Genomic DNA, 27,367 nt, shown 5'->3' with positions numbered 1-27,367 from the left:
AAAAAATAGCCTGAAACCACAGAGAATGGGGTTGGATTGAAATAAAAATTGCATTATTAGAATCACTTTAGTGAAAAAAAACTTCGTTTAGGAGAGTTAGAGTTGCCCATCTTGAGCAACAAGGAAAATCACTTTTCACAGGGACGATGCCTCCTTTTTTTCTCACATATTTTTCTGTTGCCACTAGTGGGGCTCTAAAACATCATAAGGAGATGTTTAAGCGCTATTTGAAAAGTACTCCTATATATAGTGCGTTACGTGTATTTAAAAATAATAGATAGGCTACATATTAGTTCCCTCCATAAAAAAAAAAAAAAATGCAAATTTTTCTTGTTTTTCATGGTGGGGAGTTACAATTACAAGTTACTATTAAGGCAAAGCCAAACGAACATATTATTTCCATGTTAGTGTCAGTTGAGAAATATGTGCCGCTACAGTTCCTTTAAAACAGCGTTTTACATTTTCGATAACTATAGACCGTTGTTTCCTCCTTAGGTTTCCGAAATATCATTTCCTTATTTCTTTGATGCTATATTTTAAATGAAACCTAACTGATGAATGTAAGAAAGATAAGAATCTTAAGTGAGGAATCAATAATGTCTACTGTTTGGATTTTTGGACTCGAAAGTTTCAAAAAAATTTTTTCATTATTTAATTAATTAATTATATATATATATATATATATATATATATATATATATATATATATATATATATATATATATATATATATATATATATATATATATATATATATATATATATATATTTATATATATATATTTATCCGGTGAGAAGATTTTAAAACAGGAGCTATACTTTAAAGAGTTTCAAAAACTTTATATTTAACATACTGTCTTCAAATGTGTGCTGTCATATTTAACATACTGTTACGGTTAGCCTACACTAATTGTGTGTATTTATAGCATTTACTATTTTAGAAACCCCTCTATTGTCTTCACTGTTCTTAGCTTTCTATAATTGGCAAATGAAAATCCGATCAATACCTTGGAAACAGGGAGATACTGAACCTATGGTACCGTAATTAGCAAACTGTTTTTTTCGACTTTTGATGCTAAAGAGCACCGGACCCTACACCAAATCCCGATTTTCAAACAGTTCGTGGTAACAGCTCAGTAACCGTGGTCGGCTCAATAGTAACCGAAACTCTAAAAAATGTAATTTTGATACTAGTAGATACATCAAAAGAATCAGATTTTTATGCTAATTTCAAATATATAAGTTTCATCAAGTTAAGTCTTACCCATCGAAAGTTACGCGCCTGAGAAAAATTTCCTTATTTTCAAAATAAGGGGAAAAGGCCCCATAAAAGTCATTAAACCTTAATAAAAACCACATCATCAGATTCAGCGCATCAGAGAATCCCACTTTAAAGGTTTCAAGCTCCTATATGCAAAAATGTGGAATTTTGTATTTTTTGCCAGAAGAAAGATCACGTATGCGTATTTATTTGTTTTTTTGTTTGTTTTTTTCGAGGATCGTATCGACCCAGTGGTCCGAGAATATCGCGGGAGGGCTCATTCAAATGGAGATTAAAGTTATAGTGCCGTCTTTAAGTGACAAAAATTGGAGGGCAACTAGGCCCTCTCCCATGCTCTTTTTTCCCAAAGTCACCCGATCAAAATTTTGAGATAGCCATTTTGTTCAGCATGGTCAAAAAATATAATAGCTATGTCTTTGAGGATGACTTAATCCCCCGCAGTGTCTAGGGGAAGGGCTGCAAGTTATGCACTAGTAGGGTAAGAGGCCTCTTACCCTACTTGCACTTTGCCTAACGTTTATATATAGTATTGGTTATTGGGAAGTATAGAGACGTTTTCAGGGGGATTTTTTCTGGTAGTGGGAAGGGGGGGGGGAGGAGTCGGGGGTTACGTGAAAGGATCTTTCCATGGAGGAAGTTTTCATGGGAGAAGGGACATTGCTATGAAGGGGACGCCGGATTTCCCAGCGTTATTTAAAAAACGATCAGAAATTAAATAAAAAAACAACAAGTTTTCAACTGAAAGATATTCGACATCAAAAATAAAACGAACAGAAACTATTACGTATATGGCTGGGTTCACCCCTTAGTCAATACCTCGCTCTTTACGCTTAAGTTTTTTTTAGTACTTTCATGAGAGCTATTTAATCTAATTAACGGCCTTTGTAATTAAAGAATCATTCTCAAAGAATTAGAAAATAATTCGAACTTTAGCGTAAAGAGCGAGGTATTGACTAGGGGGCGAACCCCCCAATGTACGTAATAAAAATATACGAATATAGAAGTTAGTTACGTAAGTTAATTCGTAAGTTACATATATTTATTATTAATAGAAACGTTCGTAAATAAAATAAAACAACTTTCGAGAAAGCCATTTAGCCCAAACAAATTAAAATTAATATGAAAATTTCGTTTTAATTATTCATGTAAGGTGAGCCAAAATCAAAACCTGTATTAATCCAAAAATGTTCACAAATTAAATAAAAAAACAAGTTTTTTGTAACTGAAAGTAAGGAGCCACATTAAAACTCACAACGAACAGGAAGTATTCCTTATATGAAAGGAGCTGTCCCTCCTGAACGCCTCGCTCTTTACGCTAAAGTTTGACTCTTTCTCACAACTTTTTTTTAAACAATAAAAAGCTTTAGCGTAAAGAGCGAGGCTTTGAGGAGGAGACAGCCCCTTTCATATACGGAATAATTTCTGTTCGTTTTAAGTTTTAATGTCGCTCCTTACTTTCAGTTAAAAAAAACTTAATAGTGAAAAGCCCAATGTCCAATACAAGACGTAGTGTGCGAGGGATGTTAAAGAAACTTTTGTGATTTAGCCAAAAGTTGACAATTTGGTAAATATTTGTTATTCTGCACTTTTTTGACAAAAATGGCTGAAAAATATGATTTCCCCAAATGTTCAGTCTTCCCAACTAAAAAATGAATGAATCAAATTGCCTGAAATGGAGTTCTTGCTACGATTATTCTATTCGACACTTTATTATTTTTCCTTCCCATCACAGGTACTGTCATAAAGCCATTTCATAGTAAAGTGGAAAAGTTTTCAAAAAGGCACATAAATTCAATATAAAGCATAATATTTTTAGAAATTGTCTTTCTTTATTTATGGTTAAATATGTTTTTGGTGGAGACATTCCCTTCTTCACCAGACGATTTCTTCCTGTATATTACCAACCGCTATTTATTAAGTCTACTTTCCAAATGCTTTGATCCAAGACCGCTTTGGTTACCTATAGATAGGTCATTGACGTCATCGAAACCTTTCGACACTGATTCCTGAATAGATTTTCTCCCTCATATTTCCAAGAATTTTTGAAAATGAACAGAAATTACTGTCAAGGACTGTAGTAAATTAAAAGTGTTTTAGAACGTTTCAAGCTTATTAACAGAAGCCCTGTTGTGAATTACAAACATATTTTTTGTCTTCAAAAATAATCTGGATTCCTACAACTAAAAATCGCAACGAATAAAAGGGGCTATGGTAGAATTTCAGATAATAAACAGTGGGATTAAAACACGATAAGTATGCTGATTAAAACACGATAAGTGGGATTAAAACACGAGACATCATTAATGTCTCACACGGCATCAAATCCACGGATCAGTTGCTCAGTCATTTTTACAGGTACAGTTAACAGGCCTGTCACTCAACCTTAAGGCAGCGGGAATCCAACCCCCACCTCTGCATTGTCAGGCAGAGAATCAATTCACAGTGCTACTACAGGCTAGACAGTGTAATTGTAGATATATTTTTTAAGCATTTGCTGGATACCGCCTGAAGATTTTTCCAAAATAGACAATTAAGGCGTTACTCGACAGTTCCTAAAAAGTTCAAGAACTTTTCAGTCCAAAAGAGAACAAAATTTAACTCAAATGTAATATAACTAGAAAAAGAGCCTGCCGAAAAGCAGCCATAAAAAAGCCTAGGATTTACTCTGGTGGGAACAGGAGACAAAATAATTTCCAGTTTCCCCAAACCCAATAATAACGGTAATTACAATCCCTCGAAAAAACTGTTCCTGAAAATTTCCAATTCGATTCATCAACCTTGAAAAAAAAACTGGATACACTCTTTTGTGACGATTAGAAACCAACTGGACTCTAAACTGAATTCTAAACAAAAAAATACTCCGGAGAAACATTGACTTCAGCTACCCGTCGTGCAACCGCACGTGATTGGCTAGATATTACAAAATTTATCAATTATATAAAAGAAAAAATTAATTGATTACGCATCGATCAATACCTTTTTTATTTCTCTTACAGATTTTTTTTTGTGGATGAGAAACTTTTCAAGCTTCACTGTAACAATATTCAAATGTCTTTAGACCATTTTTTTTCAGCGTTTTTAAGTCACAGGATCAAGAGGACGAATCGGTATAACTAATGAATATTAAATAAATCAATAATTTTTGTTTTCAAGCTTAATATTAGCATACTGGACATCCCAAAACCAGTTTTCAAGACTATTGGTTTACCTGTCTAGTTAATTTTAGTTTAAAGATACATTATATATTTGAAAAGATAATAAAAAGGATAATATTAGTATAATAAAAAGGATAATAATAAAAAGGATAGGATAGAAATGATACTTGGAAGTACAATATTAGTAGTTTCGCAGTTTAAAGAACTTTAAAAAAAGGAATTAAAATTTTACACAATAGTTCATGCCTTGGAACGGTTTCAGGTTTCGAAGTTTCTCCTGTAAAGGGATCCTTACTCAGACGTCACAAATGCATACAAAGAAAGATGTAATAAAAAAATAATGAAATTTTTAGACAGAAAACGTGATAGGGAAAGTGCAAATACTTCAGCAGAACCCACTAAGCCGTCGTCAGTACAAGAAGGATGTTACAGAATCAAATCAACAAACACTCGCAAGAAACAGAAGAAAGTGAAGCAGCGCAGAAAAATCAAATATAAACATAAAACCAACAAGCTTAAGACGTAATCAATCCGACACTGAAGAAAAAAAAAAGGAAAAAAATGTTACTCTTTGACATGAAAAGCAAAAAAGCAGCTGTATAAGACCAAGAGAAAATACATTCAATCATGCAATTTCAGACCACTTCTCTCCACTGCTTTTGACACGACTTATTCCCTATTGGGTGTTTGTTTGCTTGATCCTGGCTTGATTTTTATTTTTGGGTCTATTTTGGGCTATTAAAATATAAGTAGACTAAGCTTCATCCAGTTTGTCACAAAGAGGGCACAGGAAATAACATCCTTACCTCAACAGCATTTTTGTGGATGTTTTTCTCTATTTCTACATCCTCCCAAAATGATTGCAATAAACCTTCTACGCTGTAAATTAGATTTGTGTCGTCAACAAGAACAAAAGGACTTATGTTATATAAAACTTGGAGGCTTAACACAGAGTCAAACATTTCTGATATATTTCATACATAGAAGGATTTTGTTATTGACAATTCATCTTCGTGCAAACTTTCAAACTTTTGGATCGTGTTTGGAGAAAGGTAGTTGGAAAATGTTGCCGTAGGGGTTGACGAGGGGTTTTGTAAACGCTGCAACCAAAAATAGATAGTGCTTCATCCCTGCTAGAACTGAGCTTAATTTTTTTGTTTATTATTTAATTATTATTTTATTTTTAAAAGTAACAGTAAGACAGTACTTCAATAAAGCTGTCGGAATATATGCTAAGTGTTGGAATGGATACCTAGGCAGTGAATTGTTCAGTCATCTTAACATGGGACATGGGACTTAAGTACACTTGTGTCTGGTCTCTTTCCAATAAAGGCTCCATAATTTTCTCCACAATCTCAATGGGATAATGATTGTCGAAGAGGAATTCTTTTAGATAGTCCAACTTGGAGAGAGTGATCTTTTCAATAAGTAATCATAAGCCTATCAATCAAGTATATAAAAGCACTTCTTTATGCATAGGCAAGTTGATTCAAAGGATTATGTATCTTTTCATATTTTTCTTTTTGGCTTCTTTTCTTACTCTTAGTTTCCGTTGCTAATGTTCCTGATGGTAATGCAGACTGTAATGTCGTCTCAAAGAGCATGAAAACATCTGAATCAGCACAAAATAGTTCTAGTGTCCCCTTGTCTTCAATCATACATGTTGAAATCGCTGCACGCTACCGATTTAAAGTTAGGTTAGGTTAGGTTAGGTTCTTCAAAATCGCTGCACGCTACCGATTTAAACAAGAAGCTACCTTAAATATTTATGCTTTTCAATGGTACTAGGGCTATTACCTTAAATCACTGCTACTAGCAATACTACGAATCCTGTGTCCACCATGGACGTTTGAAACATATAAAAATGACTAAATTCACTTGATAGACGACACCTGACGAAGCTTGATAACGAGTCATTATCATGGTTGCAGCAGTAGCTGCAACCTAGTGAAAATTGTATCTAAAGCATATATTCTGATTAAAAGCTGCGGCCAATTAATAATATAGAAAAATGAATGCAGGAAATATTAGTAATAAGTTACAGAAGACAAGGGGCTATATACCGTTCTACGTTATCTTCCTTTCAGTTTTTAGTCTTGTCTCTTGGTCTCTCTGTGTCCCTATTTTTCTCTCCCTGTATTTTTTCCCAGTCAGTGTGTGCCCCTCCTTTCACAATCCCTCTCACCCTACCTCCTTTTTTTATCTGTCAATTTGCTCTCTCTCTATGTTTCCAAGTCCACATTTTTTGGATTTCTGAAAACTTATACCTTTTGAAAAATATGTGCAGGCCCCAATATAGATTGGGGCCTGCACATATTTTTCAAAAGGTATAAGTTTTCAGAAATTTCCCAATAGGGGGTCCTTAAGTTTTAATTTGTTTGTACTTTATGCTTCTATCTGATCTTGCCCAAATTTACAATTTTTCTGCATGACGTTTGAAAACTGTTTGAATCCATTATTTTCTTTTCCTATTACTACGTTTCGTTCTTAAATATCTAAATAATTTTTAAACTTGAAAACGTGAGTAAAATATCGCGCTTTGAATTGTTCTGAATGCTTCAGAAAATTGTAAAAATTACTGATATTTGAATTTTTCCAGATCTGTGCATTCGTTCTTCTCGGTGAGGAATTATTCGTTGTTTGCTTTTGTAGTAGCCCAGAGTTCAGAGTTCATTTATCCAACAACACATTGTTACAAAATATTTCAAAAAACATGCCCCTCCTCCGTGGAAAGGCCCCATGGCTAGGGAAACAGGGAAGAATAGAGAAAAAATAAATTAAAGATAAATAGTAAAATAGTCAGTGTATTTCACTATATTTCACTAATAATTTTAGGACCACGTGGCGGGAGAAGCCAAACCGTAAAACTCACATCTTCAAAACAGTATGAACCTGACTAGCACAGGCTAATCCCCAGCCAAAAACTCCATATTTACAATACCAAAACATAATTAAATAATTGAAATAATTAAAATGGCAAACAATACTAATACTTAACTACAGGTTTTCTTTTTTTCTAGGAAGAAGAGTTATGATATATTGACTCTCCAAAGAAAATCATTTTTTATTCTAAAGCAGTGGAAATTTCTATTATTTTTTAAGGTTCAGGCGGTTTACAAAAAAAAAAAAAAAAAAAAAAAAAAAAAAAAAAACGAGATAACCAACAATCTTAAAGTAAGACTATAATGGTCACTGTAAAACTTACCCATTCCAACCATCAGATTCGCTTGTGAAAAAAAAAACATGATTAAATGATAAATATGTAATGTTAATAATTAGAAACAAAGGGCTCGGAAGGAAATTAAAATAATTTTAATGAGATAAAAAAATTTAAAATCAATTCTACATTTTTATTACTCGGTACTACTCTTTTCCATATATAAGAAAAGTGAAGAACAACGTTCCGATTAAACGTGAACAACGTTAATGATTAAACTTCCATTCTGCTCATTTTGCTCACTGCCTTCTGCACGGCTCTCAAACGCACGGCTCTCAGCTTGGCCACGGCTCTCAAACGCATCATATCATGACGTTACACTTCAGTTTTTTTTTGTTTTTTTAGCTACATTTTTTGGATTTGGGTAGCCTATTTGTATCCTTAGAATTCCAAAATTATTCTGTATAAAGTTTCGTGTTTCTAGCTTAATCAGTTTAGCTTATTTTTGTGTACAAACGAAGAAATGGACGTGTACACACTTGACTTTCTGTATTCAAAATATAAGCATCAAAAGTAAATTACTTACGAGAATACAAATAGCTTGACATATTGTAGTATAAGAAAACATCCCCAGTAAAGATTGCTATTGTAAAGAAGACTACACCATAAAATTCAACATATCTGTGAATTCTAGAGTAGAAATTTCAATCTTCTATCTAAAAATAAAACCTGTATTTTCACGGAATAAACAAGCTGTTTTTTCTTTTTTTTTTCTTTCTTTGTTTTGTTTTCGCTAAAGATGGTGTGAGGCCAGTAGCAGTCAAATATTAGAAGAACCAAAAGAAACATTCAAAGTTATAACACCCTTTCAAGTAATTAATAAAAAAAAAATCCGAAAAAGAAGTTTTTCAAAGAAAAGTAAAGTTCATTTTAAAATTAAGATCAGAAGAAATCGAAACCTATAATAAGTCAGACTCAAAACGACCAGAAATTACTATTAAAGAATAAATGAAACCCAAAACGAACAGAAATTAAATAAACAATCATAGCAAAATAATACAACAAAAAACAATATAAATGAATAAATAGATCTTAAAGCGAGTAATGCTTACATTGAATATGCAAATCAAGCTTAAAACAAACAAAAAATATTTTGCTATTGAAGTATAAATGAAACTCAAAACGGACAGAAATTAAATAAACAATCAATTCAAACAAACATACAATAGATATTAATGTACATGAATAAATAAACTTTAAAACGAGTAAATCTTAAATTGAATATGCAAATCAAGCTTGAAACGAACAAAAATCTCTACAAACAAGAGTTTGCATATCGCCTCTTTTTCTAACAGTAAAAGTCTAAAATCTACTGCGTCATTGGCGCTTTACTGAAAACGAATTTTATTAAAATTTGTACTCAATATTGAAAATAAACTAAAATTTACAGTAAAATTTTTGAACTGATGAGCTTTCAGCAATTAATATCATTGTACATCAAATATTCAGTTTGATTATTACTTCTTTCTAAAATTGTTCAAGACGAATACAGTTTCACTACAAACAGGAGTTTGGATACTGCCCCCTTCCTTAACTGTAAGAACCAAAAACCTACAGCGTCATTGGTGCTTAAATGAAAACGAATTATATTACAAATATTTTCTTTTCCAGTTCTTACAGCATTGAAGATGAAAATAAAATTACAGTGAAATAAAATCTTGAACTGAGTGGATATTTCAACAATTAATATCATTATATATCAAATATTCAATTTGATTTCGTTCATACTTTCTAACACTGTTCAAGACACAAATAGTTTTCATCGGATGAATTTGGGGGAAAAGGGGCGTGGGGGGATAGTCACCCTCTGATCTCTTTTAATTCTTAAAAACGTGAACTAGAACTTTCAATTTCCAATCAAATGAGCCCTCTCTGAAGTTTATACGAGTATCCCTTCCATAACAGCTATATATGCCCCCCCCCCAAAAAAAAATTACAACACTTACCCCAGGCCTACATTTCACTTTCAATGACATGAGCCCTCTCAGAAATTTATAAGAGGATCCCTTCTATAAGAACCATATATCCCCCCAGGGCATGACTTACAACGCCTGTCCCCAGGCCCTGAGAAATTGGGTCAACCCCGGAGTTTTAATATCTGATGTTTGAACTATTTATTTTTGAGACAAAATAGTGGAGGGGCGATAGTTATCCTCCGATATCTTTTGACTTTTTAAAAGTGAACTAGAACTTTCAATTTCTAATCAAATGAGTCCTCTCTGAAGGTTATACAAGCATCCCTTCCATATCAGCTATATATGTCCCCCAGGCATAACTTACAACGCCTATCCCGGGGCTACTTTCCCCTTTAAATAAAATGAGCCATCTCTGATGTTTATACGACCATCCCTTCTATAAGAACCATACATGCCCCCAGGGCATAACTACATATACCCCCCAGGTATAACTTAAAACGCCTACCCAGGGCCCTGGGGGGTTGTATAGACATCAAAGTTTTTCTTATCCGACCTTTGAACTATTTTTAGAAAAATGGCTATCTCACAATTTTCATCGGATGGGTTTGAAAAACGGCGTAGGGTGGAGGGGGGGGGGAGAAAGGTTAGTTGCCCTTGGATCTCTTTTGACTCTTAAAAAGTGAACTCGAACTTTCAATTTCCAATTAAATGAGCTCTCTCTCGAGTTTATACGAGCATCCCTTCAGTAAGAACCATATATGTCCCGAAGGCATAACTTACAAAGCCTGCCCTCGTGCCCTGGGGGGTTGTTGTAACAGCTGAGTTTTGTTATCTGACTTTTCAATTATTTTTAACAAAATGGTTATCTCAAAATTTTTATTGGATGCTTTGGAGGAAAAAGGGGCGTGGGGGCGGGCTAGTTGCCCTCCAATCTCTTTTGAATCTCAAAAACTGAACTAGAACTTTCAATTTCCAATCAAATGAGCCCTTTCTGAAGTTTGTACGAGTATCCCTTCCATAAGAACCATATAAAACTTACAATGCCTGCCTCCGGGCCCCGGGGGGTTGTGTCGACCCCGGACTTTTTGTTATATGACCTTTGAACTGTCTTTTTTTTTAAAGTGGCTATCTCAAAGTTTTTATCGGATGGGTTTGAGGAAAAAAGGGCGTGGCGGAGGGGGAGGGGCTCGTTACCCTCCAATCTCTTTTAACTCTTAAAAAGTGAACTAGAACTTCCAATTTCCAATCAAACGAGCCCTCTTTGAAGTTTATACGAGCATCCCTTCCATAAGAATCCTATATGTCCCTAGGGTATAACTTACAACGCCTGCCCCTGGGCCCTGGGTGGTTGTGTCGACACCGGAGTTTTGTTATATGATGTTTTAACTCTTTTTAACAGAAAGGTTATCTCAAAATTTTTATAAGATGCATTTGGGGAAAAAAGAACGAGGAGGGGGGGGGCTCGTTACCCTCCAATCTCTTTTGAATCTTAAAAGCGAACTAGAACTTTCTATTCCAAATTAATTGAGCCCTCTCTGAAGTTTATACGAACATTTCTTCCATAACAACCATATATACCCCCAGGGCATAACTTACAACGCCTTCCCCGGGCTCTGGGGGCTTGTGTCGACACCGGTGCTTTTACTATATGATCATAGAAGTATTTTTAACAAAACGGCTATCTCAAAACTTTTATCGGATGAATTTAGGGGGAAAGGGCGTGTGGGGGGATAGTTGCCCTCTGATCTCTGTTGACTCTTAAAAACTGAACTAGAACTTTCAATTTCCAATCAAATGAGCCCTCTCTGAATTTTATACGAGGATCCCTTCCATAACAGCTATATATGGCCCCCCCCACAAAATAAATTTACAACACCTACCCCAGGCCTACATTCCACTTTCAATAAAATAATCCCTCTCTGAAGTTTATACGAGGATCCCTTCTATAAGAACCATATATGCCCCAGGGCATGACTTACAACGCCTGTCCCCAGGCCCTGAGAAATTGGGTCAACCCCGGAGTTTTAATATCTGATGTTTGAACTATTTTTAACAAAATAGTGGGGGCTAGTTATCCTCCGATATCTTTTGACTTTTTAAAAGTGAACTAGAACTTTCAATTTCCAATCAAATGAGTCCTCTCTGAAGGTTATACAAGCATCCCTTCCATAACAGCTATATATGCCCCCAAGGCATTACTTACAACGCCTACCCTGGGGCTACTTTCCACTTTCAATCAAGTGAGCCCTCTATGAAGTTTATACGATCATCCCTTCTATAAGAACAATATATGCCCCCAGGGCATAATTTACAACGCCTACCCCTGGGCCCTTGGGGGGGGGGTTTATAGACACCGAAGTTTTTCTTATCCGACCTTTGAAATATTTTTAACAAAATGGCTATCTGAAAATTTTCATCCGAGGGGTTTAAAAAAAAACGGCGAAAGGTGGGGGGAGGGGGCTATTTGCCCTCAGATCTCCTTTGACTCTTAAAAAGTGAACTCGAATTTTCAATTTCCAACCAAATGAGCTCTCTCTAAATTTTATACGAGCATCCCTTCAGTAAGAACAATATATGTCCCCAAGGCATAACTTACAACGCCTGCCCTCGTGACCTGAGGGGTTGTTGTGACACCTGAGTTTTGTTATCTGCCCTTTCAATTATTTTTAACAAAATGGTTATCTCAAAAGTTTTATCGGATGCATTTGAGGAAAAAGGGGCGTTGAGGGGGGGGGGAGGGCTAGTTACCCTCCAATCTCTTTTGAATATCAAAAACTGAACGAAAACTTTCAATTTTCAAACAAATGAGCCCTATCTGAAGTTTGTACGAGCATCCCTTCCATAAGAACCATATATTACCCCAGGGCAAAACTTACAATGCCTGTCCTCGGGCCCTGGGGGGTTGTGTCGACACCGGGTTTTTGTTATATGAACTTTGAACTGTTTTTTTTTTAACGGCTATCGCAAAGTTTTTATCGGATGGGTTTGAAGAAAAAAGGGCGTGGAGGGGGGGGTTGTTGTTTTCCCTCCGACTCCTTTCGACTCTTAAAAAGTGAGCTAGAACTTTCAAGGTCCAATCAATCAAATGAGCCCTCTTTGTAGATTATACAAGTATTCCTTCCATAAGAACCATATATGCCCCCAGGGCATAACTTACGACGCCTGCCCCCAGGTCCTGGGGGGTTGTGTCGACACCGGAGTTTTGTTATACGATATTTGAACTATTTTTAATAAAATGGTTATCTCAAAATTTTTATATGCATTTGGGAAAAGGGGCGTGGGGGGGGGAGGGGCTCGCTACCCTCCGATCTCTTTTGACTCTTAAAAAGTGAAGAAGAACTTTCAATTCCGAATCAATTAAGCCCTCTCTGAAGTTTATACGAGCATTTCTTCCATAGCAACCATATATGCCCCCAGGGCATAACTTACAACGCCTGCCCCCGGGCCCTGGGGACTTGCGTCGACACCAGTGCTTTTGTTATATGACTTTTGATGTATTTTTAACAAAATGGCTGTCTCAAAATTTTTATCGGATGCATTTGGGAAAAGAAGGGTGTGGGGGGGGGGAGTTGCCCTCCGATCACTTTTGACTCTAAAAGGGGCACTAGAACTTTCGATTTCCTATCGAATGAGCCCCATTTGAAGTTTATGCAAGGACCCCTTCCATATGAAGTGCCTTTGGGAAAAAATAATAAATAATAATACTAAAACATTGGAGCCGTATGGCCTTTACTATAGGCAACGCAATAGCGTTGTCTCTAATTTACAAATTGCCGTCCTTTGGTGGCACATCAGATTTGATCTCAGCTTGGTAATACAGGACCCAGAGATCGAACCCGGCTGCAGCAACACACTGCAGGGCCCACACACGGACATTAGTAGTCAAGGAGCGGCGTTAACTCGATACAAATGATTTGCAAAGCTCCCCCAACTGGGGGACTTGACAAAAGAAATTAGGCCACACAAAAGAGTAAATTTTTATTATTTTGCGCAGTAAAGCAACGAGTTTGGCCTGGATATGGCCGAAATACTATTAAACGAAAACTCTGAGATAGCCAAAAGGCTGGGAACTATCAAAAAGCTAATTGTGCAATATCCGAGTTTCATAAGCTATGCTTCCGCGCGATGGCTCTTGTGTCCCATAAATATATATAATAATTTACTGCAAACTGCTTCGATTTGAGAATTATACTTTCGAGATTGCTATTTTGTTCAGCATAGTTGAAAGGTCTAATAAATATGCCTCAGAGATGACATTCCCCACAAACATTGGGGCAAAAAGGGTATCTCAGGAACAACTTAAGGTATTAAGTTGGAATTTTTATGGAATTATGAGGGGAATGATCAATTGACCAAAAGGCAACATGCGTACGCTACTACAACTACTACTACAAAACTACTTCAACACCAACTATTACTTCTACTGTGGCTACTACTACGGCTAAGGCTAGAGGCATATCAGCAATATCTTAGGAGCGGCTTAGAGTATTCAGTTGAAACTTTCAGAGCGTCGTGAGGGGGATGCTCAACTAACCAGACTGCAATATGTGCATACTACCACTACTACTGCTGTTACTGCTGCTATAGCTGCTGATAGTACTACTGCTACTACTACTACTGCTATTACTACTACTACTACTACTACTACTACTACTATTATTATTACTACTACTACCACTAACACTACTACTACTATAACAACAGCTAATATCTCTGCCACGACTGCAACTAAGGTTAAAAATATCAAGGTTAACCTTTCAAAGAATATTGGGGGAAGTTGAACTAAATCAAAACACACTATGTGCATGAAGGTTGTTAACAGAGAATATCAGAAATATCTTAAAGAATTAATAAGGAATAGCTTAGAGAATTAAGTTGAAACTTACAAGGCATGTTGTTAAGGATGTTGAACTAGCCAAAATGCACTAAATCAAAAGACTGCTACTACTACAACTGCTAAAGCTAAGAAAATAAGGTGAAAATTTTAGAGAATGTTGAGAGGATGTTGAACTAAGTCAAGACACACTGCAGGTTAAGGGCTTATCAGCAATATCTTAGGAACAGCTTAGAGTATTAAATTTAAACTTTCAGGGCTATTTTATAAGTAGCCCTTTCTGCTTTAAGTCAACTTTCTACTATACACTATGATACAAAAAAAAAAAAATCTTTTATACAGCTAATTATAAACAATTACAGCATATAGAACACTGCCTTTTCGAGTAACTGCTGAGTTAAGGACTGTTACTTTAATTAATCAGAAGAAGTTTTATAACAGTGTCCTTTTATATCTCCAAGACTTCTCACCTTAATATAGGTTTTTAATTAGAAGCAAAATATAAATACATATTCAAGCATTGAAGATTTTTATTTTAGTAATTAAAGGAACTGATCTAAGGATCCGTTCTAATTGTTTCCAAGGTTTTACTATGTCGTATTTCCTTTACGCGGTCCATTGAATTCGTTGACCGGTTGACGCACTCTTCCTAAATTACACTTAACTTATCTTGGCCTACTTTCATGATATTGGTCAAAGATTGCCCTTGCACTCAAAAACAAAAGGTCGCATCTGATAGTCGGATATCAAAATTACGTTTTGAAGCATTTCGTGGGAACATTAATTTTTGAGGATTGGATTGAAACTTGAAAATTAATAAGAAGTTACACCTAATATAGACTTCATTTTATGACATAATAATTACCATACAATTGTGTGACCTAGGATAAAGTGAGCAGCTCAGAGGCCAACTTGACTAACTCCATAAAACAAGCAATTGAGGACGTTAAAAGTAGAGTAAACAAGCAGTCAGGGGCGGATCTAGAGCAAAATCTTTGAAGTAGGCCCAATGTGACAAGGGCGGTAATGAGAAAAAATCTTGGGCGAGGGGGGGGGAATGTGACAAATGTTCAAATAATTGACCAAATTGACAAATTTATTCTAAAAAAAGAGTAAGAAATGAAAAAAAACAAGGAAAGAGCACGCCAGAAAAATCTTGGGGAAGGTCCCAGGGTCCTCCAGCTCCTCCCCCTGGATCTGCCAGTGCAAGCGGTGGATGAGAATATAAGCAGAGAGTTTACTGCAAGGGTTCAGTTCAAAGCTACGACCGTTGGGTGAGTAAGCGCTCAGAATTTGGTGTTTGCTAACAAACTTGAGTATGAAAAATTCTATTATATTTAGAATGAACTTTTTAGAAATATATTCTACAAAATGTTGGCGTTTTAAGGCAAAATTTTCTGTCGTATCTTCATATCGATTTTTGTTTCGTTTCAACGTCGGTATATACACAGTTGAGAGTCAAGCACTTTGATAATTAAACCTTAAAAAGACCTGGAAGGCCAAAACAAAGGTACTCTTATGATTCTACTTAAGTCAAATTAAAAATAAAAAGAGACATACCACTAGCTTGTTCAATATAATCTACAGTGTAGCCATCAAGCTGCAACATTTCTTGCGGCTCTGTCCTCTTTTCTTTGTAACTACACATTGCAAATGTATACTGGGACACTTGAACAAGTACAAAATACCGCTTCTTCCATTTCTTCCACACACCTTTTCCTATTGCATAGACATAACCACAATGCTTCATATTTAAAGGCTTATCAACCCGGCAGGCTACTTTTATTCTTAAGTCCTTATCAATACTATTCTTGGCCACTTCTAACTTATGCCATTCTGGTAACTAAAAATAAATTGAAAGAAAATAAATTAAGATAACACAATTCATAAAGGATTACAAATGAAATAGTCAAGAAGCCTTCGGACAACAGGCAAAACCATGACGTATACTGTTTTGTGAGAACCGGAGAAGATTAGTTTCTCCTACTTCCCCAAATCTTAAGTCTCCTTATCCCCCCTTTAAAAAAGAAGAAACTTTTCCTAAAAGTTCTAAGGCGATCCTTGAATCATGACATAAAACCGGGTATACTTCAAAAAAGTTTTGAATAGGTTAAAAAAGAATTGTATTTATGTCTAAAATGTATTTAACCCCAATGAACACAGAGCTGTCCTTCTATTCTCAGACGAAGACAGATACCAGTTACACTAGCATCTGCAATGATAATAAAGAAGACACAAGGACATCCTTTAGATTTGGTTATTAATTAATTTATCATAGTCACTTGTTAGCCTTAAACAGTTCTCTGTGAGTGTCTTAATCAAGTCGTACTTGAAACGCCAAAATACAAAATTCATAACTGAATAGATTAAAGATATTTGATAAAAGGATCTTATGCTGCTTTCACACCCAAACAAAAAAGGGAGGTACTTACTTTGCATTGTATAGTTAATTATTGAATGATTTGTTTCAAATTTTAATATTGTGTATTTTTTTTCTCTTTCTGTTGCCTGTCAAAAGTTGATCAAAGCTGGATGTAGGCACATCTTTATATACGTAAGTGCATATTTCTATAATGAATTCCCGTAGGCCTACTACTGGACCAAATATCAGGAATTATTGGACGTGAATGAATGATACTTTATTAAAACTCGAACTTTAATAACATCAAACTGCCGAATTTGTCGTTTTCTGTCAGGTACATTATATATATATATATATATATATATATATATATATATATATATATATATATATATATATATATATATATATATATATATATATATATATATATATATATGTATATATATATATATATATATATATATATATATATATATGCCATCTAACATTGTCGGTACTTCATAAACGTTATCAGTACATAATGTAAACGTCTACTGTAGTTAACACCTGATTAGAAACATGGATTGATCAGTTCTTTTTTCTGTTTTGCAAACAAAATAGAAGGGAAACATTCGGTAACTTTCCATGACATTGGTCGTTAAACATGATCTTTAAACTAAGCTACTGAACCAAACATTAGCTAAACCCTTTGAAACATAGACTGATCAGTTTATATGTAAACCAGTTTATTAGGGAAAAAAGGTATAAAATTACCATCAAAATGACGTAATCCACTTACGACACAGGACTTGACTCGTTCGCAAAAGCTAGAAAGCCAAAGGCTAAATTTCCCGCTAAGCTACAACCGAAAATGCAAAGGCTATTTGCGAGGGCGAATCACCCGAACGTCTCACTATCTTGACAGGGCGAAGTGACGACAATCAAAACCCACGCTTTGCAGTTCTTTACTGAACAAAGAGCTTGAGAAGGGGTCCCCGAATATACATATAAATATACATCACATACAAATACTTCGGATAAGTCAGAACTTTGATTGAGGTCTTGATAGTGATCCTCGTAGTGAGGAACTCTTGGAGGGAAGTAAGCTATTTTTCGAGGATTTTCCCCGTTTCAGTAGTCAGGAAAAATATATTTTAGAAAAGATCTGCCGAGGAGTATTTGCACATCTGGCTTGAATCACCTTCTCCCGTTCAACAGAAAGCAATCATGCCATGTCTACAAGAGATTCATGTGGTTTTTCAAGCATAGTCCGGCATCAGACAAATTGCAAGCTTCTCAATCTCAGTAAATTAACCAATAAATTCATTGCTGAAAGAGTGTCAAGGCCTCATTCTTGCGACATCCTGAGAATTGGCTCAACACATTTGTAAGATTATTAAAATTTAAGTTAAAATATAAAAATGGAATGGCATGATTTCATAGGAGCTTGAAGCATAACCCAATAAGAAGTCAGGAGTACTAGTTGCTGATGGAACTCCTGGTCGAATGATTGAGCAATTAGGGTAAAGCGAATAACTACCAATATGGAAGACTCATTTTGGATTCTAGTGATATAAAGCTACTTGTAATTGATGGAACCAGATAAAAGGCTTTTGAACGACTCAGTTTTCAACTGACATTGGAGAATATAATTATATAGACGATTAGCTTCAAGCGAGAATAAGGAACTTTACTGATAACTATTCTATTGAATGGTATTGTAAAATCATAAAAAAGGATATTTCAGGAAGGAGGTAAGTAAAAAGGTATAAATTAAATATTTGCGACATGCATAAACTCCCCTGCCACTTACAGTAGATACAAGTTTTACCCAATATCATAAATACGGGACTACTGCTCGGATTTTAGTTCCTACATCAGGCGTAGGGTACAGAATGTTTTTATAAAGTATGAGGACGACAACCGAGCTTAGAGAGCAAGAGAAAGCAACACGGCTCGAAAAATTGAAATCCATTACAGCTATCAACAACTAAAACAAATGTGTTTTCTCTAGCTGGGATTCCAATGTGAACCGACGGATTCTCCCATATCCTAGCATGAATGGCTATAGAAAAACTCAATACACGGGTAACTTGCGAACATTTACGCAGGCTATGGCACGGTTAATGTGATCTAATTTATTGAAGATGGTTTCGCAATAGTTGAACTAAAAAAAATAGAAGATCAAGATAAACTTGACGCAGTTGTGGGAAACTTAAACGGTCATAGTTATTTTGAGGAAAAAATGGAAGTCGATGTTCTGAAGGGCGTCTTCTTTAGAGACAACGATCACCCTTTCTGCTAAATAATGGAAGTACCACTGAGGTTTTCCAAGTTCTTAGAGGATTTTTTTAATTTTAGCCGACTTAAACATTGCTAATGGTAGATCATTTAGCATCTCTCTCTGCAGCAAAGTTATACCAGTAACAGTTACACTCTCTGTAGCTGACATTTGGCAACTGAACCAGAAATACAAGAATCCTCTCATAAAAAAATGCTCTAGAAGAATTTTCAACACCCCCTGGCTACAGAAAAAATAAGTCAGAGCATCCGTGAGATAATAGGTCAATCTCACGTGACCAACGTCGATGAGTGCAAAGGAATGGATAACCTCAGAGTCTGAAATTCAGCACTACCTTGGCAACCATTGGGATATAGAAATGATCTGCAAAGCCGCCAAACTCCCTTTTAGCCAAAATAGGAGTGCAGCAGTATATCAGGTACACAATTGGCAGCTTCTTCTTGAATCCCTAGGTCCCTCTGGAGGCACAGGAAGAACTACGGTAAAGTCCAGATTTTATTCCCCCAACTTTCTCATGCTTTTGAATTTTACATGTCTGAAGTTTTTTGTATTAATTTGTGGTTTTCCTATATATTATTTAAATTCCAGTGATTAAATTGCACTAGGATATAAAATGAAAAAAAAATGGCTTACCTTGGACGAAAGGGGCGTTGGCCGGATGAAAACTTTTCCCAATTCCTTATCTTCTAGCGCAAACATTCCTTCTGCCTCAGCAAAAAGTTTAATTTTAACTACAGGTAGGCAGTGAGTCGTGCTGAAATCTCCTTGTGTGTCCCACCTAAAATATTAATAATATTCAATATTCATTTTTCTGATCGTAATAATTTATTTCTACGATATCTCTAGATCAGAAGTTGTTATGCTTGCTTTTATTCAATATTCTGTTTTTAATGCTAATCAAGGTAGAAGAAAACCTCTACAAAATAAAAAAAATGCTTGTGCTTTTAGAATGCCTTGAGAAATGAGATCAACCCAGTAAACATCTATAAACTCAAAATTTGGTTTGCAAGACACGGAACGTTTTGCCACTTTCATTGGAAATTTGTTTTACATTTGGGCAAGATTAAAGAAGAAAATTTACATCAAGAACTTTGAATAAACTTTGTCAATGACGTCTATAGAAAATAGTCTCTCTGAAAATAATCTAGTGAATAATCCGGAATTTCATTATCTTGTGAATGACCCGAAAATTTATTTATTTTGCTGTATATAAATACGCTAGTTTCAATTTTATCATTTTAGTATTTCTACTGAAGACGGTCGCTATAGATGTGATCGAAATATCTGGACTTTTGTACCTGTTTTTCACTGTCTAAATAAATGGATTTAATCCCATTTGAAAGTTTATTTGTTCGTCTTAGAACGGCAGCGTGGTCTAAGAAAACAACACCTAATTTAAAGGTGTTATGTCGAAAATAAGTGTGCCTTTATGCCGAAAAAGACTTGTCCCTTGCGCATTTGGTAAAAACAGAAATTGGTTAAATATTTTTGAGAAATGAGTCAGAAAATCAATATAAAAAAGATTAAAGTTCCTCAAAAATAGAACTTTCTTTGAACAACACAAATCCTGGAATCCCAAACATGGAAGAGAATCGAAATGTATTCATTCTGTTTTAATTCAAACGCTTGGAATCAAAGATGTATCCATGGAGGTTACGCCCCCCCCCCCTCGCAAACCTTTCGCCCGACCCATAAAAACGTAACAAAATAAATTTCAACAAATTTTGCGCTTTTGGGTTTTTAAAGTGTTTTTTAACCCCCCTCCTCTTCCCCGAAAAAACCTAAATACGGCCTAGCTTGGAATTCTATTTTCACCCAACTTTCAGGATTTCGTCGAAAATCACTGAATATAGAAGAAAATGAATAGCCGACTGCCCTAAAACTTTGCCTGAAGATTCTTTGTTATTAATACGTGTACAGATCAGAAACCTGATGAAAACCTAGATATAAAACCATGATCATGGTTGGAGCGGCAGCTGCAACCTAGTAAAGAGCGAACCACAGCCCATGGTAATCAAAAGTTGAAAAATGTGTTTTCAAAAAAAATTGTGTAGTGAGAAAAAATTTCCGTCTGACACTGAATAAGGAATGGTAACTATTGTTTCGGTTAATCTTAAAAGTAAAAGTTTATTGCGAAAAAAAATTAATGCTGATTTCGAAAAACAGCCTGAAACCCCTTGAAAATGGCGTCAAATCAAAATAAAAAGTGCACCATTGGAATCAGCATGTTCCAAAACCTCTTGAGGGTCAATTACAGTCCCCCACCTTGAACACCAAGGAAAATGACTTTTTTGCATGGGTAGCACTGATCTGTCTCCCTTTTTTTCTTTTTTTTCTAGCAGGCTAGGGGGTGGCCAGAGCATCATAGAGAGGTGTGTTATAGATCATACGAAAGGGAATTAAATTTGTAAGTGCCCTTTCTAAGTGACCAAAATGATTAGAGGGCAAATAGCCCCACCCCGTCCCTACAGGTCCCCTCCCCCACAAACTAGTCCTATGAAAATTTTGAGATAGTCATTTTGCTTAACATGGTTCAAAGCTCCAACATATATGGTTTTGATGATGATAAGGCCCTCCATAGTTCCTGGGGAAGAGCTTTATGTGGTATCGGGCGTATCGATATCTCGCGTTTTGGTATCGGGTGTATTGGTATCACATGTATCGTATCGGGAATATCGATATTGGTATCCGCTGTTGCTTTTTCAGTTATTTTCTAGGCTCATTTTTTAAATCATGTCCTGGCAAAGTATCATGGTTGCAGCGGCAGCTGTAACCTAGTAAAGAGCAAACCACAGCCCATAGTAACCAAAAGTTAAAAAACGTGTTCTGAAAAAAAACTGCCTTGTGAAAAAAAATTCTCATCTGACACTGATTCAGGAACGTTAATTATTATTTCGGATCGTCTTAAAAGTAAAAGTTTATTGTGAAAAGAAATTCATGGGGATTTCGAAAAAAAGACCTCAAACCCCTCAAAAATGGCGCCAGATCAAAATGAAAAGTGTACCATTGGAGTCAACATGGTCAAAAACTTGTACAGGGAAGTTACAGTTCCCCTCCCTGAACAACAAGGAAAATCACATTTTTACATCTGTAGCACTGATCTGTCTATCGTTTTTTTTGTTTCTTTTTTCTTTTTCTTTTTTTCAACAGGTCTAGCAGGCTACCAGAACATCATAAAGAGATTCTTAATGACTCATTCGAAAGCTATTTCTCATATCTACGTTCTTTTTATAAATTCTGCCATCTGCAAGTGCCATATGGCACTAAAATGGCACTTTGTGTGCCATTTCTCAAAGGGTGGCACTAGCAGGCTACCAGAACATCGTTGACAGATCTTTTACAGCTTATATAAAAGATACTACACATGCCCACGTCTTTCATACAAATTCCATCATCATCAAGTTCAAAATGGCACTAAAAACGGCACTTTTGGTGTCGTGTCTCAAGTGGAAAAGCTGCACTGTAAACAAAAAATTTACTTCCAACAAAATGTTGTGCTCGAATTCTAACAAGTCGGAAAAAAAACCCAATTTTTCTGTTGGAATTGTGACTTGCTCAATGAATTCCGACAAATTATTGAAATTATTAAAATTTATGTGCTTTTCAGTAGAAAAAATGTAATTTTCACCGTAAATAGGTTACATCAACCAACACGGTTTGAACTTCAACAGTAGTTTGAAGTTTCTTGAATATCATTTTAAATTTGACTATATGACCATTGAAAGTAATATGTTCAGTATAAGTTCAATTCAAATATTTGAATTATAGCAGAAAAAGTGGAATACTAATTAAATTTTGAGTATACAAAGATAATTATAAAAATAAGGAAATATATTTTTACTTTGAAATAAGTTGAGCTTTCTTGTCTGAAAAATGAACACGCAGAAATTTACTTAGTTTTTGCTCTTGCCTAGGTTTGGAAATAACCTTTTTTTGGTCATTTCATTGGAAAAGGCACTTGTTTCATTTAAAAAGTTGGGGAAACAACCAAAAGGGCACTTTGTGGGAATGTGCTATTAAGTCAAATTTATAAAAACAAACTTTCCTGAAAAACGTGTATTGTTTTGTGAAATATGTACAATGAACTTTATGTTATAGACTGAAAGTTTTTCTTGGCTGTCAAGGTTGTTTGCAGTATATTTTAGAGCTGTCCCATCTCCCAAACCATAGAGTTAATTGGAAACTAAGTCGGAAGCGCGGTGTCGTCTAAAGCTAAGGACGAGTATTAAAACACTATTTGAGTATGCGATTTTGTGGAAAAACGTGGCAGACTACTAAAGTGGCGCACCAACAGTACATTTAAATCAACAACGAACAAAGATTAATATAATAAAAACAAAGTTTTCCGAGGGAAGTAAAGAGTGAACTTGAATTAATTAATATTTTAATTAATATCTCACAAAAACGAAAGAAACACTTCCAACTACAATGAGTGACCGTAAAAGATAAGTAGGTTGGTAAATTACTTTACAGAAGATAAGGATGTGATATTCATAGGACAATAAGTCCTGAGGATAATTGCAAATGGATTACTTTTTTTTATAATTAATTTCTTTATAAGCTCTTATTCGAATGATCACCTGCGGTGGATAATGAGGAGAGAGAGAGAGAGAGAGAGAGAGAGAGAGAGAGAGAGAGAGAGAGAGAGAGAGAGAGAGAGAGAGAGAGAGAGAGAGAGAGAGAGAGAGAGAGAGAGAGAGAGGGTACGAGGGAGAGTAAAAGGGGTGGTAAGAAAGGTTGATAGCGGAAGAGTGAGAGAAAAGAAGAAAAATGTTTAACTTGGTGAATTAGAATACATCTATAAAATCGAAAATACTTAAGAGTTAGCAGTAATATTGAAGAATATCTTTAGAACTTACATAGGTTTAGAAGCCTCTGTTTGGTCCGTTTGAAGTTTCTCTCCTCCTTCAACCTCCATTGTGCAATAGATGATCTTATTCGGAGCCAGGCATTTGAGTCCTTTGACCTCCATTACAACTACCTAAAGAAGCAAATATATTCAATGTCGTTCTTTTGCCGATAAATAGAAATGCTCAGAAGTCGGATTAAAAGGTTCATTCACATCTGTGTTTTTATTGCAAAAACACCGAAAGATAAAATTACATGCCCTCAACACGCCTATTTCCCTTTTTTATGATATATAAGGTTTTTTTCTCGAACCATTTCCAATTTTTGTTATTTTAAATTTTGGCTTACTTTTGGATGAACAAGCATTCACTAGCGAAGTTGTCACTGTCGTCACAACTGCAGTAATTGAAAGCTTCAGAAATTGATAAAGCAGGACTTATCTTCAGTTCCCAAGCAAAGTCAATTTAGCCGAATTAATCCCACAAGGATACAGCGTAGCAATTTATAGCTCCTTAGACATCCCTCTGTTAATCTTCCCCAGGAAAAAATTGAGCAGCACACGGTTTCAAAAAGTTATTTCTTCTGGTCCTTTGATTACAACTTCACAATGTTCTTTCAGGTGTAAAGAGCTGAGCTTATTTTTACAGTTTATATTGTTTTCCAATTTTCCCAATGGTTGGGTGTCAAGAGAAAATGTAAATCCTGATAGTTAGTTTGCATATGCACAAAGACAATGGGATAACCATTCATTTAAGAATGGGCAGGAGGATAGAAAAAAATTAATTAGGGCTACTTTTTACCAATTTGTACTTAGTCCTAAGCCGATTTATCGAGCAAAATAAAAATCGCCAGGAAAATCCCGTCTCATATCCTTAGCATTCCCTTTGTATAGGTCTATATTGAAAAGAAGGTCAGAGCAAGGTACTAGCTTATCCAGTTCTGTTCCCCAAAAATTGTATAAGCAACGAAAACAGCCCCATCCGAGCTATCTCTAAGGAATCCGTGCCTTTTTGAACAAAACATTGAGAATTTTCAACCCTCAGAAAGCAGGTTGCCTTACTAGTTCTCCTCCAAAGCGTGATACTTAATTCTAATATCGTCTAACGAAAGCTAATCCATTCTTCTCGGCTCTTTAGTATTCTTACTCTTAAGACAACAGCAAAGATATAAACACCTGACCCCACGACGGGTTAAATTAGAGGGGTCGTCGTTCTAATTTTTTTTTCTTACCAGTCAAAGAACGATAGAATTTTACAGTTTTACATATTGTAAACATAGTCACATATTATACATTATACAGTGTTGAGTATTGTAAAGTTTAACACCTTGAGCAAAGGTAATTTTAGGAGAAAGCAAGTATGTCAAAATCTAGGCACTATAAAAAATTCAGACATTCACGAACTGGAGATTACTTTTGAAACCGACGGTGGCACCAGTGGCGTTTCTGGCCTCTCTCAGGACCGGTACAAAATCTTGACTAGCTTCGTTTTGCCTTAAGATGCATGGATGGATAATAGACTATCTATCAACAAGTGAAAATGACATCATTTTTATAGATCACTGAAAAACGCCTATACCAGCTGTGCCTCTCACTCTGACTATCTGTCTTGGCTTTTTCTACAACTAGCCATGGATTAATGGCAACTTTATTTAATTCTCCTGTCTTTCGAAATTTTCAGGCCAAATTTTAACAAACTTTTTTGTTTGTTTAAATCTGAGTTTTCTTACTTTAGCCTTCGCAAGATTTTTATTATCTCGTCCCAATTGATTGCTTCTAGTTTTTCTGTTCTATGCTCGTTAAAGCTAAATCATTAAGCCACTCCTGCCACATAGTCAATCTGACTATGGCCCATATACGATCTGTCCTTTCTAACTAATTGACGTAAGTGCTGCCGCCTCTCCTCTAACCCTATCACCGAAGAAACGATAACAACTGTGAAAAAGTTCAAAAATAGACTTGCATCTTGAGTCAATGCGATTACGGCAAAGATGCTGAAGACCTTCGAGCTGGACCAGAGGCATTTTGGGCAAACTCTTCAGGAAGGGCGATGTGCTAATCTGTGACAACTGGAGGGGCATCGTAGCGTAAAATAACGTAAAATACTAGTCACAGTCATGTTACAACGCCTAAGGAAATCCCTAGACTCGCACCTCAGGGAAGAGCAACACTGCTTTCGACCAGGTAGGTCTTGGTCTGATCTCATTTTCATTCTTAGACTAATGGTTGAAAGGTTCAGGGGCTGGTACAAAAAAATATACTTGCTCTTTTGACAAGGCATTTGATTCTGTTGATCGAAAGATTTTATGGAAGATTTTGAATTTTTACAGAATACCAAATAAACTATTCAAAATGATAACCGAACTCAATGAAGATAGTGAATTTTATGTGTGCATATAAAATGGGGATACGTGTTTCTTCAGGATAACGTCTGGTGCCAAATAGGGATGTGTCTTATCCCCATTCCTGCTTGTTAGTGGTTTCAACTACATTCTGAGGCAGTCTTCAGGCTCTGGAGTAAAGATTAGCAGCCGACAGTTCTCTTACCTGGATTTCGCTGACGACGTTGTTCTTCTCGAAGAAGCGAAACAACAACTGTAGCTGCTACTTGACACCATACACCAAAAGGCCGAGAAAGTGGGGCTTACAATGAATGTCAGTAAGACAAAGAGCATGGCTACATCTAACTTTCCACTGACACTAAAATGCAAAGATAAAACAATTGAACAGGTCAATGAATTTAAGTATCTCGGGAGATGGATGGATTGTAATGGTGAAAAAACCAACAACATTAAGAGGAGGATTGGACAAGCTATATCGGCTTTTAATAAGTTGAAACAAATCTGGCACAGTAGGAAATACTCTATGCGCTTGAAGCTACACCCCATAAATACCAAGCGATTTTCATTCTCCTGTGTACAAGTGAATACTGGAAACTAAATGTCCAACTGGAGAAACACGTCCTAGATTTTGAAAACATGTGCTACAGAAGAATACTGAACATATTGTGGCAGGAAAAGGTCAGAACATAGAAGTTCACCGGCAAACCGGTCAACCATTAGTTACTGACATTCTGAAATATAGGAGATAAACCTACCTTGACAACGTCCTTCGTATGCCAGAGGATAGACTCCCATGTACATTTTATGAGTGTTGCCCCAAAGAAAAGCGCAAAGAAGTCAGCCAAGACCAACCTTGCAGCTGCAGTATGAACAGGATCTAAGTAGAGGGGAAATATCTCTTCAACCACAGTGGAAGGAAGTCAGGGCTGCAGCTCAGCTCCGTGATGTCAGGAGAGGTTTTGTAGAAGCCCCATGCTCCATTCCTGGCTCTGGAGGATCTAAAGTCTAAGGTAAACGACTGCTCATTACTGGCAATCGCCAATGCAATCGCTAATAATATTTAATAGGCAACTCTCACGTTGGCAAAGACCCCTTCATCTCCGTTTTGCAAAATTAATTCTAACACCTA

General features: G+C 35.8%; 1 protein-coding gene across 3 annotated transcripts in view; it reads right to left on the bottom strand.

The window, feature by feature from the left end:
• Nucleotides 1–27,367, bottom strand: part of Cadps (calcium-dependent secretion activator 1) — a 245,037-nt gene that overhangs the window by 181,892 nt on the left and 35,778 nt on the right. For all 3 annotated transcript variants that reach the window (XM_089085689.1, XM_089085690.1, XM_089085691.1), the window contains 4 exons: nt 23,910–24,031; nt 19,684–19,828; nt 15,965–16,247; nt 7,643–7,663 (listed from right to left, as the gene is read on the bottom strand). In XM_089085689.1, coding sequence (XP_088941815.1) covers nt 7,643–7,663; nt 15,965–16,247; nt 19,684–19,828; nt 23,910–24,031 — 571 coding nt within the window. The remainder of the gene's footprint in view (nt 1–7,642; nt 7,664–15,964; nt 16,248–19,683; nt 19,829–23,909; nt 24,032–27,367) is intronic.

Source organism: Artemia sp. Qi Xiang Cuo, chromosome 3, assembly GCF_049724085.1.
Source record: "Artemia sp. Qi Xiang Cuo chromosome 3, ASM4972408v1, whole genome shotgun sequence".
NCBI classification, from domain to species: domain Eukaryota; kingdom Metazoa; phylum Arthropoda; class Branchiopoda; order Anostraca; family Artemiidae; genus Artemia; species Artemia sp. Qi Xiang Cuo.
The sequence above is the reverse complement of the archived record's forward strand: the minus strand, read 5'-3'. Positions and strand labels throughout refer to the sequence as shown.